The sequence below is a fragment of the Oncorhynchus gorbuscha genome, linkage group LG25 (assembly GCF_021184085.1).
Source record: "Oncorhynchus gorbuscha isolate QuinsamMale2020 ecotype Even-year linkage group LG25, OgorEven_v1.0, whole genome shotgun sequence".
Classification (NCBI taxonomy): domain Eukaryota; kingdom Metazoa; phylum Chordata; class Actinopteri; order Salmoniformes; family Salmonidae; genus Oncorhynchus; species Oncorhynchus gorbuscha.
This window is the reverse complement of record NC_060197.1, coordinates 47847618-47865092: the sequence shown is the minus strand read 5'-3', so window position 1 is coordinate 47865092 and position 17475 is coordinate 47847618. Positions and strand designations below refer to the sequence as shown.

Genomic DNA, 17475 nt, shown 5'->3' with positions numbered 1-17475 from the left:
AGGCTCTTTCATTAATTGTAACGGGGGAGAGAGGAGAGTACATGGAGGACTTTAGATTAGTGTGGGTGCTTTGCTCTCATCTACCTCCTCCTCCTTCTCCTCTCCTCTCCTCCACCACCTCCCCCTCTCTCCTCCACCACCTCCCCCTCTCATCCACCTTCTCCCCCCTCTCCTCTCATCCACCTTCTACCCCCTCTCCTCTCCTCCACCTTCTCCCCCTCTCCTCTCATCCACCGACTCCCCCTCTCCTCTCATCCACCTTCTCCCCCTCTCCTCTCATTCACCTTCTCCCCCTCTCCTCTCCTCCACCTTCTCCCCCCTCTCCTCTCCTCCACCTCCACCCCCCTCCTCCACCTCCCCATCCTCTCCTCCACCCCCTCCTCTCCTCCATCTCCTCCCACTCTCCTCTTCTCCACACCCCCTCCTCTCCTCCATCTTCTCCCACTCTCCTCTTCTCCTCCTCCTGTGTGTCCCCCCTTCCATCAGCTGTGTGTCTCCGTCCCATCAGCTGTGTGTCTCCTACCCATCAGCTGTGTGTCTCCTCCCCATCAGCTGGGTCTCCTCCCCATCAGCTGGGTCTCCTTCCCATCAGCTGTGTGTCTCCTCCCCATCAGCTGTGTGACTTCTCCCCATCAGCTGTGTGTCTCCCCCATCAGCTGTGTGTCTCCACCCCATCAGTTGTGTCTCCTACCCATAAGCTGTGTGTCTCCTCCCCATCAGCTGTGTCTCCTACCCATAAGCTGTGTGTCTCCTCCCCATCAGCTGTGTCTCCTACCCATCAGCTGTGTCTCCCCCCCATCAGCTGTGTCTCCACCCCATCAGCTGTGTGTCTCTCCATCAGCTGTGTGTCTCCGTCCCATCAGCTGTGTCTCCTACCCATCAGTTGTGTGTCTCCGCCCCATCAGCTGTGTGTCTCCTCCCCATCAGCTGTGTGTCTCCTCCCCATCAGCTGTGTCTCCTACCCATCAGCTGTGTGTCTCCACCCCATTAGCTGATTGTCTCCGCCCCATCAGCTGTGTGTCTCCTCCCCATCAGCTGTGTGTCTCCGCCCCATCAGCTGTGTGTCTCCTCCCCATCAGCTGTGTGTCTCCTCCCCATCAGCTGTGTGTCTCCTCCCCATCAGCTGTGTGTCTCCACCCCATTAGCTGTGTGTCTCCGCCCCATCAGCTGTGTGTCTCACTGTGTGTCTCCTCCCCATCAGCTGTGTGTCTCCACCCCATTAGCTGTGTGTCTCCGCCCCATCAGCTGTGTGTCTCCTCCCCATCAGCTGTGTCTCCTCCCCATCAGCTGTGTGTCTCTTTCCCCATCAGCTGTGTGTCTCCACCCCATTAGCTGTGTGTCTCCGCCCCATCAGCTGTGTGTCTCACTGTGTGTCTCCTCCCCATCAGCTGTGTGTCTCCACCCCATTAGCTGTGTGTCTCCGCCCCATCAGCTGTGTGTCTCCTCCCCATCAGCTGTGTGTCCCCTCCCCATCAGCTGTGTGTCTCCGCCCCATCAGCTGTGTGTCTCCACCCCATTAGCTGTGTGTCTCCGCCCCATCAGCTGTGTGTCTCACTGTGTGTCTCCTCCCCATCAGCTGTGTGTCTCCACCCCATTAGCTGTGTGTCTCCGCCCCATCAGCTGTGTGTCTCCGCCCCATAAGCTGTGTGTCTCCTACCCATCAGCTGTGTCTGCACCCCATCAGCTGTGTGTCTCCACCCCATCAGCTGGGTCTCCTCCCCATCAGCTGTGTGTCTCCACCCCATAAGCTGTGTGTCTCCACCCCATCAGCTGTGTGTCTCCGCCCCATAAGCTGTGTGTCTCACTGTGTGTCTCCTCCCCATCAGCTGTGTGTCTCCGCCCCATCAGCTGTGTCTCCTCCCCATCAGCTGTGTGTCTCCGCCCCATAAGCTGTGTGTCTCACTGTGTGTCTCCTCCCCATCAGCTGTGTGTCTCCTCCCCATCAGCTGTGTGTCTCCTCCCCATCAGCTGTGTGTCTCCACCCCATCAGCTGCGTCTCCGCCCCATCAGCTGTTTATCAGCACCTCAGAAGTATCTCTAACCCTTGTCTGCCATCTCTCCTTGTAGGACAATGAGTTCCCAGTCCTGAGGTGAATCAGTCCAGAGTTACTGCAGTCCTGAGGTGAATCAGTCCAGAGTTACTGCAGTCCTGAGGTGAATCAGTCCAGAGTTACTGCAGTCCTGAGGTGAATCAGTCCAGAGTTACTGCAGTCCTGAGGTGAATCAGTCCAGAGTTACTGCAGTCCTGAGGTGAATCAGTCCAGAGTTACTGCAGTCCTGAGGTGAATCAGTCCAGAGTTACTGCAGTCCTGAGGTGAATCAGTCCAGAGTTACTGCAGTCCTGAGGTGAATCAGTCCAGAGTTACTGCAGTCCTGAGGTGAATCAGTCCAGAGTTACTGCAGTCCTGAGGTGAATCAGTCCAGAGTTACTGCAGTCCTGAGGTGAATCAGTCCAGAGTTACTGCAGTCCTGAGGTGAATCAGTCCAGAGTTACTGCAGTCCTGAGGTGAATCAGTCCAGAGTTACTGCAGTCCTGAGGTGAATCAGTCCAGAGTTACTGCAGTCCTGAGGTGAATCAGTCCAGAGTTACTGCAGTCCTGAGGTGAATCAGTCCAGAGTTACTGCAGTCCTGAGGTGAATCAGTCCAGAGTTACTGCAGTCCTGAGGTGAATCAGTCCAGAGTTACTGCAGTCCTGAGGTGAATCAGTCCAGAGTTACTGCAGTCCTGAGGTGAATCAGTCCAGAGTTACTGCAGTCCTGAGGTGAATCAGTCCAGAGTTACTGCAGTCCTGAGGTGAATCAGTCCAGAGTTACTGCAGTCCTGAGGTGAATCAGTCCAGAGTTACTGCAGTCCTGAGGTGAATCAGTCCAGAGTTACTGCAGTCCTGAGGTGAATCAGTCCAGAGTTACTGCAGTCCTGAGGTGAATCAGTCCAGAGTTACTGCAGTCCTGAGAAACGAAGAAGGTGTTTGTCTGCCAATCCTGTCCCTCCCCCTGGCTACAGAAAGGGGTGTGTCTGGTCATCCGGTCCCTCCCCCTGGCTGCAGGCTGTAGAAAGGGGTGTGGACTGTCCCGATGGAGGCGGGACAGCCATCACCTGACAGCAGTAGTGAAGAGTGTACAGTACTGGAGGCTCTACCAGACAAGGGACTGGCCTGTCACACACACACTGGCAAGGTAGGAGACACACACACACACACACACACACACACACACACACACACACACACACACACACACACACACACACACACACACACACACACACACACACACACACACACACTGGCAAGGTAGGAGACACACACACACACACACACACACACTGGCAAGGTAGGAGACACACACACACACACACACACACACACACACACACACACACACACACACACACACACACACACACACACACACACACACACACACACACACACACACACACAAGGTAGGAGACACACACACACACACGCACACACACACACAGACACACAGACACACACACACACACACACACACACACACACACACACACACACACACACACACACACACACACACACACACACACACACACACACACACACACACACACACACACACTGGCAAGGTAGGAGACACACACACACACACACACACACACACACACACACACACACACACACACACACACACACACACACACACACACACACACACACACACACACACACACACACACACACACACACACACAACACACACACACACACACACACACACACACACACACACACACACACACACACACACACACACACACACACACACACACACACACACACACACTGGCAAGGTAGGAGACACACACACACACACACACACACACACACACACACACACACACACACACACACACACACACACACACACACACACACACACACACACACACACACACACACACACACACACACACACACACACACACACACACACACACACACACACACACACACACACACACACACACACACACACACACACACACACACACACACACTCCTCCCCCACGTTGACCGTGTGTGTGTGTCGTCTGCAGGTGACGGAGCTGTACTGTTCAGGGTGTGAGGTGTGTGTGTGTGAGGTGTGTGTGTCGGGGGAGCACGCGGACCATCCCACGCTACCTTTATTAGACTTTCTGGAGACACACAGAGACGGTCTGCAGGAGAGACTGACTGCTGCAGAGAACAGGTACACACACACACACACACACACACACACACACACACACACACACACACACACACACACACACACACACACACACACACACACACACACACACACACACACACACACACTAACCTTGTGGGGACACTAAGGTTAGTCCCATCCAAAATCCTACTTTCACTAACCCCTAACCTTAACCCTAAACTAACCCTAGATCCTAACCCTAGCTCCTAACCCTAACCCCTAACCCTAGCTCCTAACCCTAAAACGAACCCTAGCTCCTAACCCTAAAACTAACCCTAGTTCCTAACCCTAAAACTAACCCTAGTTCCTAACCCTAAAACTAACCCTAGCTCCTAACCCTAAAACTAACCCTAGTTCCTAACCCTAAAACTAACCCTAGCTCCTAACCCTAAAACTAACCCTAGCTCCTAACCCTAAAACTAACCCTAGTTCCTAACCCTAAAACTAACCCTAGCTCCTAACCCTAAAACTAACCCTAGCTCCTAACCCTAAAACTAACCCTAGCTCCTAACCCTAAAACTAACCCTAGCTCCTAACCCTAAAACTAACCCTAGCTGCTAACCATAAAACTAACCCTAGCTCCTAACCCTAGCTCCTAACCCTAGCTCCTAACCCTAGCTCCTAACCCGTAACCTAATTCTAACACTAATTCTAACCTTAACCCTAGCTCCTAACCCTAGCTCCTAACCCTAGCTCCTAAACCTAGCTCCTAACCCGTAACCTAATTCTAACACTAATTCTAAACTTAACCCTAGCTCCTAACCCGTAACCTAATTCTAACACTAATTCTAACCTTAACCCTAGCTCCTAACCCTTGCTCCTAACCCTAGTTCCTAACCCTAACCATAAAACTAACCCTAGCTCCTAACCCTAGCTCCTAACCCTAGCTCCTAACCCTAGCTCCTAACCCGTAACCTAATTCTAACACTAATTCTAACCTTAACCCTAGCTCCTAACCCTACCTCCTAACAAGTAACCTAATTCTAACACTAATTCTAACCTTAACCCTAGCTCCTAACCCTAGCTCCTAACCCTAGCTCCTAAACCGTAACCTAATTCTAACACTAATTCTAACCTTAACCCTAGCTCCTAACCCGTAACCTAATTCTAACACTAATTCTAACCTTAACCCTAGCTCCTAACCCTAGCTCCTAACCCTAGCTCCTAACCCGTAACCTAATTCTAACACTAATTCTAACCTTAACCCTAGCTCCTAACCCTAGCTCCTAACCCTAGCTCCTAACCCGTAACCTAATTCTAACACCAATTCTAACCTTAACCCTAGCTCCTAACTCTAGCTCCTAACCCTAGCTCCTAACCCTAGCTCCTAACCCGTAACCTAATTCTAACACTAATTCTAACCTTAACCCTAGCTCCTAACCCTAGCTCCTAACCCTAGCTCCTACCCGTAACCTAATTCTAACCTTAACCCTAGCTCCTAACCCTAGCTCCTAACCCTAGCTCCTACCCGTAACCTAATTCTAACCTTAACCCTAGCTCCTAACCCTAGCTCCTAACCCTAGCTCCTAACCCTAGCTCCTACTCGTAACCTAATTCTAACCTTAACCCTAGCTCCTAACCCTAGCTCCTAAACCGTAACCTAATTCTAACACTAATTCTAACCTTAACCCTAGCTCCTAACCCTAGCTCCTAACCCTAGCTCCTACCCGTAACCTAATTCTAACCTTAACCCTAGCTCCTAACCCTAGCTCCTAACCCGTAACCTAATTCTAACACTAATTCTAACCTTAACCCTAGCTCCTAACCCGTAACCTAATTCTAACACTAATTCTAACCTTAACCCTAAACCCCCTAGAAATACTATTTGACCTTTTGGGGACCAACAAAATGTCCCCAATTGGTCCAATTCTTGTTTGTTTACTATTATTGTTGGGACCTAGTTATAGAATAGTTAAACATGTCCCCCCCCCCCCACATACACACACACACACACAGAGTTACTGTATACAAGCTTCACCCCCCCCCCATCGCACTCTTTCTCTCCGTCCCACACCCCACCCTCTGTGCACCCGTAGGCTGCCTCAGATCTCGGAGGCCCTGGTGTCTCTGAGAGAGATCCTAAAGCAGCTGACCAATCAGAGAGATTTGATCGAGGAGGACATCCACGTCAGCTTTGAAGAGCTCCACAAGACCCTGGACGTCAGGAAGAGTGTACTACTGATGGAGCTAGAGGTCACCTACGGACTGAAACAGAAGGTAGGGAGGAGAGAGAGAGTGTCCTACTGATGGAGCTAGAGGTCACCTACGGACTGAAACAGAAGGTAGGGAGGAGAGAGAGTGTATCCTACTGATGGAGCTAGAGGTCACCTACGGACTGAAACAGAAGGTAGGGAGGAGAGAGAGAGTGTCCTACTGATGGAGCTAGAGGTCACCTACGGACTGAAACAGAAGGTAGGGAGGAGAGAGAGAGTGTCATACTGATGGAGCTAGAGGTCACCTACGGACTGAAACAGAAGGTAGGGAGGAGAGAGAGTGTCCTACTGATGGAGCTAGAGGTCACCTACGGACTGAAACAGAAGGTAGGGAGGAGAGAGAGTGTCCTACTGATGGAGCTAGAGGTCACCTACGGACTGAAACAGAAGGTAGGGAGGAGAGAGAGTGTCCTACTGATGGAGCTAGAGGTCACCTACGGACTGAAACAGAAGGTAGGGAGGAGAGAGAGTGTCCTACTGATGGAGCTAGAGGTCACCTACGGACTGAAACAGAAGGTAGGGAGGAGAGAGAGTGTCCTACTGATGGAGCTAGAGGTCACCTACGGACTGAAACAGAAGGTAGGGAGGAGAGAGAGAGTGTACTACTGATGGAGCTAGAGGTCACCTACGGACTGAAACAGAAGGTAGGGAGGAGAGAGAGAGTGTACTACTGATGGAGCTAGAGGTCACCTACGGACTGAAACAGAAGGTAGGGAGGAGAGAGAGTGTCCTACTGATGGAGCTAGAGGTCACCTACTTACTGAAACAGAAGGTAGGGAGGAGAGAGAGTGTCCTACTGATGGAGCTAGAGGTCACCTACGGACTGAAACAGAAGGTAGAGAGAGAGAGAGTGTCCTACTGATGGAGCTAGAGGTCACCTACGGACTGAAACAGAAGGTAGGGAGGAGAGAGAGTGTCCTACTGATGGAGCTAGAGGTCACCTACGGACTGAAACAGAAGGTAGGGAGAGAGAGTGTCCTACTGATGGAGCTAGAGGTCACCTACGGACTGAAACAGAAGGTAGGGAGGAGAGAGAGGGGGAGAGAGAGAGAGAGAGAGAGAGAGAGAGAGGGAGAGAGAGAGAGAGAGAGAGAGAGAGAGAGAGAGAGAGAGAGAGAGAGAGAGAGAGAGAGAGAGAGAGAGAGAGAGAGAGAGAGAGACAGAGAGAAAGAGAGAAAGAGAGAGGGAGAGAGAGAGGGAGAGAGAGAGGGAGAGGGAGAGAGAGAGAGAGAGAGACAGAGGGAGAGAGAGAGAGAGAGAGAAAAGAGAGAGAGAGAGAGAGAGAGAGAGAGAGAGAGAGAGAGAGAGAGAGAGAGAGAGAGAGAGAGAGAGAGAGAGAGAGAGAGAGAGAGACAGAGAGAGAGAGAGAGAGACAGAGAGAGATAGAGACAGAGACAGGGGGAAGGAAGGAAGGAAGGAAGGATGGACAAAAGTGTCTTCCTCTTCCTTTCTCTCTGTGTTTACGGCACATTCAACTCTTCACACACATCTCTCTCTGCCTCCCTCCTTTCCTCCCTAGGTTCTGCAGGCCCAGCTGGACACCCTGCTCCAGGGCCACAGGGGTATCGCTGACACCTGTACCCAGACAGAGGAGGCCCTGAGCGGAAAGGCCAGCGCTGCAAGCCTGCAGGCTGAGAGAGGCCTTGGGGAGAGGCTGGGGGAGCTGGCCAGCCAAGGTTTGGAAATTCTAACATGTTCCGTTCCATGACATGTGAAATGATTCTGGCTAACACCTAACTCTCAAAAGTCCTCCTGACTTCAGAGTCTGGCTCATTGACGTTGATGACGAAGAGGAGGGTTCTATTACTGATTGGCTCTCCGCTGTCTTTCTCAGTCAAACAGGCTAATGTGGTCACAGCTGTCCCTGTGGGTCACAGACAGGCTAATGTGGTCACAGCTGTCCCGGTAGGTTACGTCAGACAGGCTAATGTAGTCACAGCTGTCCCTGTGGGTCACAGACAGGCTAATGTGGTCACAGCTGTCCCGGTAGGTTACGTCAGACAGGCTAATGTAGTCACAGCTGTCCCTGTGGGTCACAGACAGGCTAATGTGGTCACAGCTGTCCCTGTGGGTCACAGACATGCTAATGTGGTCACAGCTGTCCCTGTGGGTCACAGACATGCTAATGTGGTCACAGCTGTCCCTGTGGGTCACAGACAGGCTAATGTGGTCACAGCTGTCCCTGTGGGTCACAAACAGGCTAATGTAGTCACAGCTGTCCCGGTAGGTCACGTCAGACAGGCTAATGTAGTCACAGCTGTCCCGGTAGGTCACGTCAGACAGGCTAATGTAGTCACAGCTGTCCCTGTGGGTCACAGACAGGCTAATGTAGTCACAGCTGTCCCTGTAGGTCACAGACAGGCTAATGTAGTCACAGCTGTCCCTGTGGGTCACAGACAGGCTAATGTGGTCACAGCTGTCCCTGTGGGTCACAGACAGGCTAATGTGGTCACAGCTGTCCCGGTAGGTCACGTCAGACAGGCTAATGTGGTCACAGCTGTCCCGGTAGGTCACGTCTGACAGGCTAATGTGGTCACAGCTGTCCCGGTAGGTCACGTCAGACAGGCTAATGTGGTCACAGCTGTCCCGGTAGGTCACGTCTGACAGGCTAATGTGGTCACAGCTGTCCCGGTAGGTCACGTCAGACAGGCTAATGTGGTCACAGCTGTCCCGGTAGGTCACGTCAGACAGGCTAATGTGGTCACAGCTGTCCCGGTAGGTCACGTCAGACAGGCTAATGTGGTCACAGCTGTCCCTGTATATTTTGGGTTGTGCTACAATTTTTAACAAGTATATTTCTGGTAGTACTATAATTTTTAACAAGTATATTTCTGGTAGTACTATAATTTTTAACAAGTATATTTCTGGTAGTACTATAATTTTTAACAAGTATATTTCTGGTAGTACTATAATTTTTAACAAGTATATTTCTGGTAGTACTACAATTTTTAACAAGTATATTTCTGGTAGTACTATAATTTTTAACAAGTCTATTTCTGGTAGTACTATAATTTTTAACAAGTATATTTCTGGTAGGGTTACCATTCCAGGCTGAGGAGAATGATCAACTGGACTTAGTGATGGAGGCAGAGGGGCTGAGGAAGTCGATCCACAACCTAGGGACAATTGTCACTACCAGGTACATACAGTGCATTTGGAAATTATTCAGACCCCTAGAGGTTTTCCACATTTTGTTACGTTATATATATATTTACATTTAAGTCATTTAGCAGACGCTCTTATCCAGAGCGTATATACAAATATTTAATCAATTTACGCACAATATCCCATAACGACAAAGCTAAAACAGGTTTTTAGAAATTCTTGCAAAAATATCATTGCTATAACATATTTGCTATGAGACTCTAAATTGAGCTCAGGTGCATCCTGTTTCCATTGATCATCCTTGAGATGTTTCTATAACTTGATTGGTGTCCACCTGTGGCAAAATCAATTGATTGGACATGATTTGGAAAGGCACACACCTGTCTATATAAGGTCCCACAGTTGACAGTGCATGTCAGAGTGAAAACAGGATTGTGTTGAGGCACAGATCTGAGGAAGGGTACCAAAACATTTCTGCAGCATTGAAGGTTCAGAACACAGTGGCCTCCATCATTCTTAAATGGGAGAAGTTTGGAACCACCAAGACTCTTCCTGGAGCTGGCCGCCCGGCCAACAAGAGCGAACGGGAGAGAAGGGCCTTGGTCAGGGAGGTGACCAAGAACGCGATGGTCACTCTGACAGAACTCCAGAGTTCCCCTGTGGAGATGGGAGAACCTTCCAGAAGGACAATCATCTCAGCAGCACTCCACCACTCAGGCCTTTATGGTAGAGGGGCCAGACGGAAGCCACTCCTCAGTAAAAGGCACATGACAGACCGCTTGGAGTTTGCCAAAAGTCACCTAAAGACTCTCAGACCATGAGACCATCAAGGAGTCTAACCCGGAAGAAATCCCACTATGCCCTCCGATGAACCAACAAACAGGCAAAGCATCAATACAGAACTAAGATATAATCGTACTACACAGAGAGCGAGAGAGAGATGTCTGTCTGTCGGTCAGAAGTGCTCAGATGAATCGTACTACACAGAGAGCGAGAGAGAGATGTCTGTCTGTCTGTCGGTCAGAAGTGCTCAGATGAATCGTACTACACCGGCTCTGACACTCGTCGGATGTGGCAGGGCTGGCAAACTATTACAGACTACAAAGGGAAGAGGGAAGAACAGCCGTGAGCTGCTCATTGACACAAGCCTACCAGACGAGCTAATTCACTTCTATACTTAATTCACTTCTATGCTTCAAGGCAAGTAACACTGAAACATGCATGAGAGCACCAGCTGTTCCGGGGGCTACTGTGTCATCACGCTCTCTGCAGCCAGTGTGAGTAAGACCTTTTAAACAGGTCAACATTCACAAGGCCGCAGGGCCAGACGGATTACCAGGACATGTACTCTGAGCATGCACTGACCAACTGGCAAGTGTCTTCACTGACATTTTCAACCTCTCCCTGACCGTGTGGTGCAAGGACAACAACCTCTCCCTAAATGTGATCAAGACAAAGAAGATGATTGTGGACTACAGGAAAAGGAAGACCGAGCACGTCCCCATTCTCATCAACGGGGCTGAAGTGAAGCATGAAGTGAAGCATGTTGAGAGCCTCATGTTCCTTGACGTCCACATCACCCAACAAACTAACATGGTCAAATTATACAAAGACAGTCGTGAAGAGGGCACAACAAAACCTATTCCCCCTCAGGAGACTGAAAATATTTGGCATGGGTCCTCAGATCCTCAAAAGATTTAACAGCTGCACCATCGAGAGCATCCTGACCTGACGGGTTGCATCACTGCCTGGTATGGCGACTGCTCGGCCTCCGACCGCAAGGCACTACAGAGGCAATACGTACGGCCCAGTACTTCACCGGGGCCAAGTTCCCTGCCATCCAGGACCTCTATACCAGGCGGTGTCAGGAGAAGGCCCTGAAAAATGATCAAAGATTTCCTAATCATAAGCTGTTCTCTCTGCTACCACACCGGTATGCCATGTCTAGGTCCAAGAGACTTCTAAACAGCTTCTACCCACCAAGCCATAAGACTCCTGAACAACATCAAATGGCTACCCAGACTATTTGCATTGTCGCCCCCCACACTGCTGCTGCTGCTCTCTGTTATCATCTATGCATAGGCACTTTAATAACTCTACCTACATGTACATATTACCTCGACTAACCACTCATTGACTCTGTACCGTAACACCCTGTATATAGCCTCCACATTGACTCTGTACCAGTACCCCCTGTATATAGCCTCCACATTGACTCTGTACCGTAACACCCTGTATATAGCCTCCACATTGACTCTGTACTGGTACCCCCTGTATATAGCCTCCACATTGACTCTATACCGTAACACCCTGTATATAGCCTCCACATTGACTCTGTACCGGTACCCCCTGTATATAGCCTCCACATTGACTCTGTACCGTAACACCCTGTATATAGCCTCCACATTGACTCTGTACCAGTACCCCCTGTATATAGCCTCCACATTGACTCTGTACCGTAACACCCTGTATATAGCCTCCACATTGACTCCATACTGGTACCCCCTGTATATAGCCTCCACATTGACTCTGTACCATAACACCCTGTATATAGCCTCCACATTGACTCCATACTGGTACCCCCTGTATATAGCCTCCACACTGACTCTGTACCATAACACCCTGTATATAGCCTCCACATTGACTCCATACTGGTACCCCCTGTATATAGCCTCCACATTGACTCTGTACCATAACACCCTGTATATAGCCTCCACATTGACTCTGTACCGGTACCCCCTGTATATAGCCTCCACATTGACTCTGTACCGTAACACCCTGTATATAGCCTCCACATTGACTCCATACTGGTACCCCCTGTATATAGCCTCCACATTGACTCTGTACCATAACACCCTGTATATAGCCTCCACATTGACTCTGTACCGGTACCCCCTGTATATAGCCTCCACATTGGCTCTGTACTGTAACACCCTGTATATAGCCTCCACATTGACTCTGTACCGTAACACCCTGTATATAGCCTCCACATTGACTCTCTACCGTAATACCCTGTATATAGCCTCCACATTGACTCTCTACCGTAATACCCTGTATATAGCCTCCACATTGACCCTGTACCGGTACCACCTGTATATAGCCTCCACATTGACTCTGTACCGTAATACCCTGTATATAGCCTCCACGTTGACTCTGTACCGTAATACCCTGTATATAGCCTCCACATTGACTCTGTACCGTAATACCCTGTATATAGCCTCCACATTGACTCTGTACCGGTACCCCCTGTATATAGCCTCCACATTGACTCTGTACCGGTACCCCCTGTATATAGCCTCCACATTGACTCTGTACCGTAACACCCTGTATATAGCCTCCACATTGACTCTGTACCGGTACCCCCTGTATATAGCCTCCACATTGACTCTGTACCGGTACCCCCTGTATATAGCCTCCACATTGACTCTGTATCGGTACCCCCTGTATATAGCCTCCACATTGACTCTGTACCGGTACCCCCTGTATATAGCCTCCACATTGACTCTGTACCGATACCCCCTGTATATAGCCTCCACATTGACTCTGTACCAGTACCCCCTGTATATAGGCTCCACATTGACTCTGTACCGGTACCCCCTGTATATAGCCTCCACATTGACTCTGTACCGGTACCCCCTGTATATAGCCTCCACATTGACTCTGTATCGGTACCCCTGTATATAGCCTCCACATTGACTCTGTACCGGTACCCCTGTATATAGCCTCCACATTGACTCTGTACCGATACCCCCTGTATATAGCCTCCACATTGACTCTGTACCGATACCCCCTGTATATAGCCTCCACATTGACTCTGTACCAGTACCCCCTGTATATAGGCTCCACATTGACTCTGTACCGTAACACCCTGTATATAGCCTCCACATTGACTCTGTATCGGTACCCCTGTATATAGCCTCCACATTGACTCTGTACCGGTACCCCCTGTATATAGCCTCCACATTGACTCTGTACCGGTACCCCCTGTATATAGTCTCCACATTGACTCTGTATCGGTACCCCTGTATATAGCCTCCACATTGACTCTGTATCGGTACCCCTGTATATAGCCTCCACATTGACTCTGTACCGGTACCCCCTGTATATAGCCTCCACATTGACTCTGTACCGGTACCCCTGTATATAGCCTCCACATTGACTCTGTATCGGTACCCCTGTATATAGCCTCCACATTGACTCTGTACCGGTACCCCCTGTATATAGCCTCCACATTGACTCTGTACCGATACCCCCTGTATATAGCCTCCACATTGACTCTGTACCGATACCCCCTGTATATAGCCTCCACATTGACTCTGTACCAGTACCCCCTGTATATAGGCTCCACATTGACTCTGTACCGTAACACCCTGTATATAGCCTCCACATTGACTCTGTATCGGTACCCCCTGTATATAGCCTCCACATTGACTCTGTACCGGTACCCCCTGTATATAGCCTCCACATTGACTCTGTACCGATACCCCCTGTATATAGCCTCCACATTGACTCTGTACCAGTACACCCTGTATATAGGCTCCACATTGACTCTGTACCGTAACACCCTGTATATAGCCTCCACATTGACTCTGTACCGGTACCCCCTGTATATAGCCTCCACATTGACTCTGTACCGTAACACCCTGTATATAGCCTCCACATTGACTCTGTACCGGTACCCCCTGTATATAGCCTCCACATTGACTCTGTACCGGTACCCCCTGTATATAGCCTCCACATTGACTCTGTATCGGTACCCCCTGTATATAGCCTCCACATTGACTCTGACTCTGTACCGATACCCCCTGTATATAGCCTCCACATTGACTCTGTACCAGTACCCCCTGTATATAGGCTCCCATTGACTCTGTACCGGTATATAGCCTCCACATTGACTCTGTACCGGTACCCCCTGTATATAGCCTCCACATTGACTCTTGACTCTGTACCGGTACCCCTGTATATAGCCTCCACATTGACTCTGTACCGATACCCCCTGTATATAGCCTCCACATTGACTCTGTACCGATACCCCCTGTATATAGCCTCCACATTGACTCTGTACCAGTACCCCCTGTATATAGGCTCCACATTGACTCTGTACCGTAACACCCTGTATATAGCCTCCACATTGACTCTGTATCGGTACCCCCTGTATATAGCCTCCACATTGACTCTGTACCGGTACCCCCTGTATATAGCCTCCACATTGACTCTGTACCGGTACCCCCTGTATATAGTCTCCACATTGACTCTGTATCGGTACCCCCTGTATATAGCCTCCACATTGACTCTGTATCGGTACCCCCTGTATATAGCCTCCACATTGACTCTGTACCGGTACCCCCTGTATATAGCCTCCACATTGACTCTGTACCGGTACCCCCTGTATATAGCCTCCACATTGACTCTGTATCGGTACCCCCTGTATATAGCCTCCACATTGACTCTGTACCGGTACCCCCTGTATATAGCCTCCACATTGACTCTGTACCGATACCCCCTGTATATAACCTCCACATTGACTCTGTACCGATACCCCCTGTATATAGCCTCCACATTGACTCTGTACCAGTACCCCCTGTATATAGGCTCCACATTGACTCTGTACCGTAACACCCTGTATATAGCCTCCACATTGACTCTGTATCGGTACCCCCTGTATATAGCCTCCACATTGACTCTGTACCGGTACCCCCTGTATATAGCCTCCACATTGACTCTGTACCGATACCCCCTGTATATAGCCTCCACATTGACTCTGTACCAGTACACCCTGTATATAGGCTCCACATTGACTCTGTACCGTAACACCCTGTATATAGCCTCCACATTGACTCTGTACCGGTACCCCCTGTATATAGCCTCCACATTGACTCTGTATCGGTACCCCCTGTATATAGCCTCCACATTGACTCTGTACCGGTACCCCCCTGTATATAGCCTCCACATTGACTCTGTACCGGTACCCCCTGTATATAGCCTCCACATTGACTCTGTACCGATACCCCCTGTATATAGCCTCCACATTGATTCTGTACCAGTACCCCCTGTATATAGGCTCCACATTGACTCTGTACCGTAACACCCTGTATATAGCCTCCACATTGACTCTGTACCAGTACCCCCTGTATATAGCCTCCACATTGACTCTGTACCAGTACCCCCTGTATATAGCCTCCACATTGACTCTGTACCGGTACCACCTGTATATAGCCTCCACATTGACTCTGTACCGTAATACCCTGTATATAGCCTCCACGTTGACTCTGTACCGTAATACCCTGTATATAGCCTCCACATTGACTCTGTACCGTAACACCCTGTATATAGCCTCCACATTGACTCTCTACCGTAATACCCTGTATATAGCCTCCACATTGACTCTGTACCGTAACACCCTGTATATAGCCTCCACATTGACTCTCTACCGTAATACCCTGTATATAGCCTCCACATTGACTCTCTACCGTAATACCCTGTATATAGCCTCCACATTGACTCTGTACCGTAATACCCTGTATATAGCCTCGCTATTGTTATTTACTGCTGCTCTTTAATTATTTATTTTTCTTATCTCTTACTTTTTTGGAGGCATATTTTCTTTAAAACTGCTTTGTTGGTTAGAGTCTTGTAAGTTAGCATTTCACTGTGAGGTCTACACCTGTTGTATTAGGTGCATGTGACACATTTGATTTGATTTGGAAACAAGATTATCTGGTCTGATGAAATCAAGATTGAACTCTTTGGCCTGAATGCCAAGCGTTCTGTGTGGATGTTTTTCAGAGGCAGGGACTGGGAGACTAGTCAGGATCGAGGGAAAGATGAATGGAGCAAAGTAAACCAAAAAAAGAAAAAAGTACAGAGAGTTCCTTGATGAAAACCTGCTCCAGAGCGCTCAGGACCTCAGACTGGGGTGAAGGTTTACCTTCCAACAGGAAGCACACAGCCAAGACAACGCAGGAGTGGCTTCGGGATAAGTCTCTGAATGTCCTTAAGTGGCCCAGTCAGAGCCCGGACTTGAACCCGATCGAACATCTCTGGAGGGACCTGAAAATAGCTGTGCAGCGACGCTCCCCATCCAACCTGACAGAGGTTGAGAGGATCTGCAGAGAAGAATGGAAGAAACTCCCCAAATACAGGTGTGCCAAGCTTGTAGTGTCATACTCAAGAAGACTGGAGGCTGAAATCACTGCCAAAGGTGCTTCAACAAAGTACTGAGTAAAGGGTCTGAATACTTATGTAAATGTCATATATCAGTTGTTTTCTTGTTATTTTTGTGCAAAAATGTTTAGAAATCTGTTTTTCTTTGTCATTATGGGGTATTGATGAAAAAAATGAAATCCATGTTAGAATAAGGTAACAAAATGTGGAAAGAGTCAAGACAGACAGACAGACAGACAGACAGACAGACAGACAGACAGACAGACAGACAGACAGACAGACAGACAGACAGACAGACAGACAGACAGACAGACAGACAGACAGACAGACAGACAGACAGACAGACAGACAGACAGACAGACAGACAGACAGACAGACAGACAGACAGACACTGGAACACAGACAGACAGACAGACAGACAGACAGACAGACAGACAGACAGACAGACAGACAGACAGACAGACAGACAGACAGACAGACAGACAGACAGACAGACAGACAGACAGACAGACAGACAGACAGACAGACAGACACTGGAACAGACAGACAGACAGACAGACAGACAGACAGACAGACAGACAGACAGACAGACAGACAGACAGACAGTGACAGACAGACACAGACAGACAGACAGACAGACAGACAGACAGACAGACAGACAGACAGACCTGACACAGACAGACAGACAGACAGACAGACAGACAGACAGACAGACAGACAGACAGACAGACAGACAGACAGACAGACAGACAGACAGACA

The 17475-nt window shown here is 49.4% G+C and overlaps 1 protein-coding gene across 1 annotated transcript in view; it reads left to right on the top strand.

Moving 5' to 3' along the window:
• Nucleotides 1–17475, top strand: part of LOC124013881 (tripartite motif-containing protein 2-like) — a 35185-nt gene that overhangs the window by 3873 nt on the left and 13837 nt on the right. The window contains exons 2-6 of the mRNA XM_046328432.1: nucleotides 2068–3177; nucleotides 4079–4230; nucleotides 6270–6450; nucleotides 7966–8122; nucleotides 9483–9585. Of these exons, the coding sequence (XP_046184388.1) occupies nucleotides 3076–3177; nucleotides 4079–4230; nucleotides 6270–6450; nucleotides 7966–8122; nucleotides 9483–9585 (695 nt within the window). The 5' untranslated portion in view covers nucleotides 2068–3075. The remainder of the gene's footprint in view (nucleotides 1–2067; nucleotides 3178–4078; nucleotides 4231–6269; nucleotides 6451–7965; nucleotides 8123–9482; nucleotides 9586–17475) is intronic.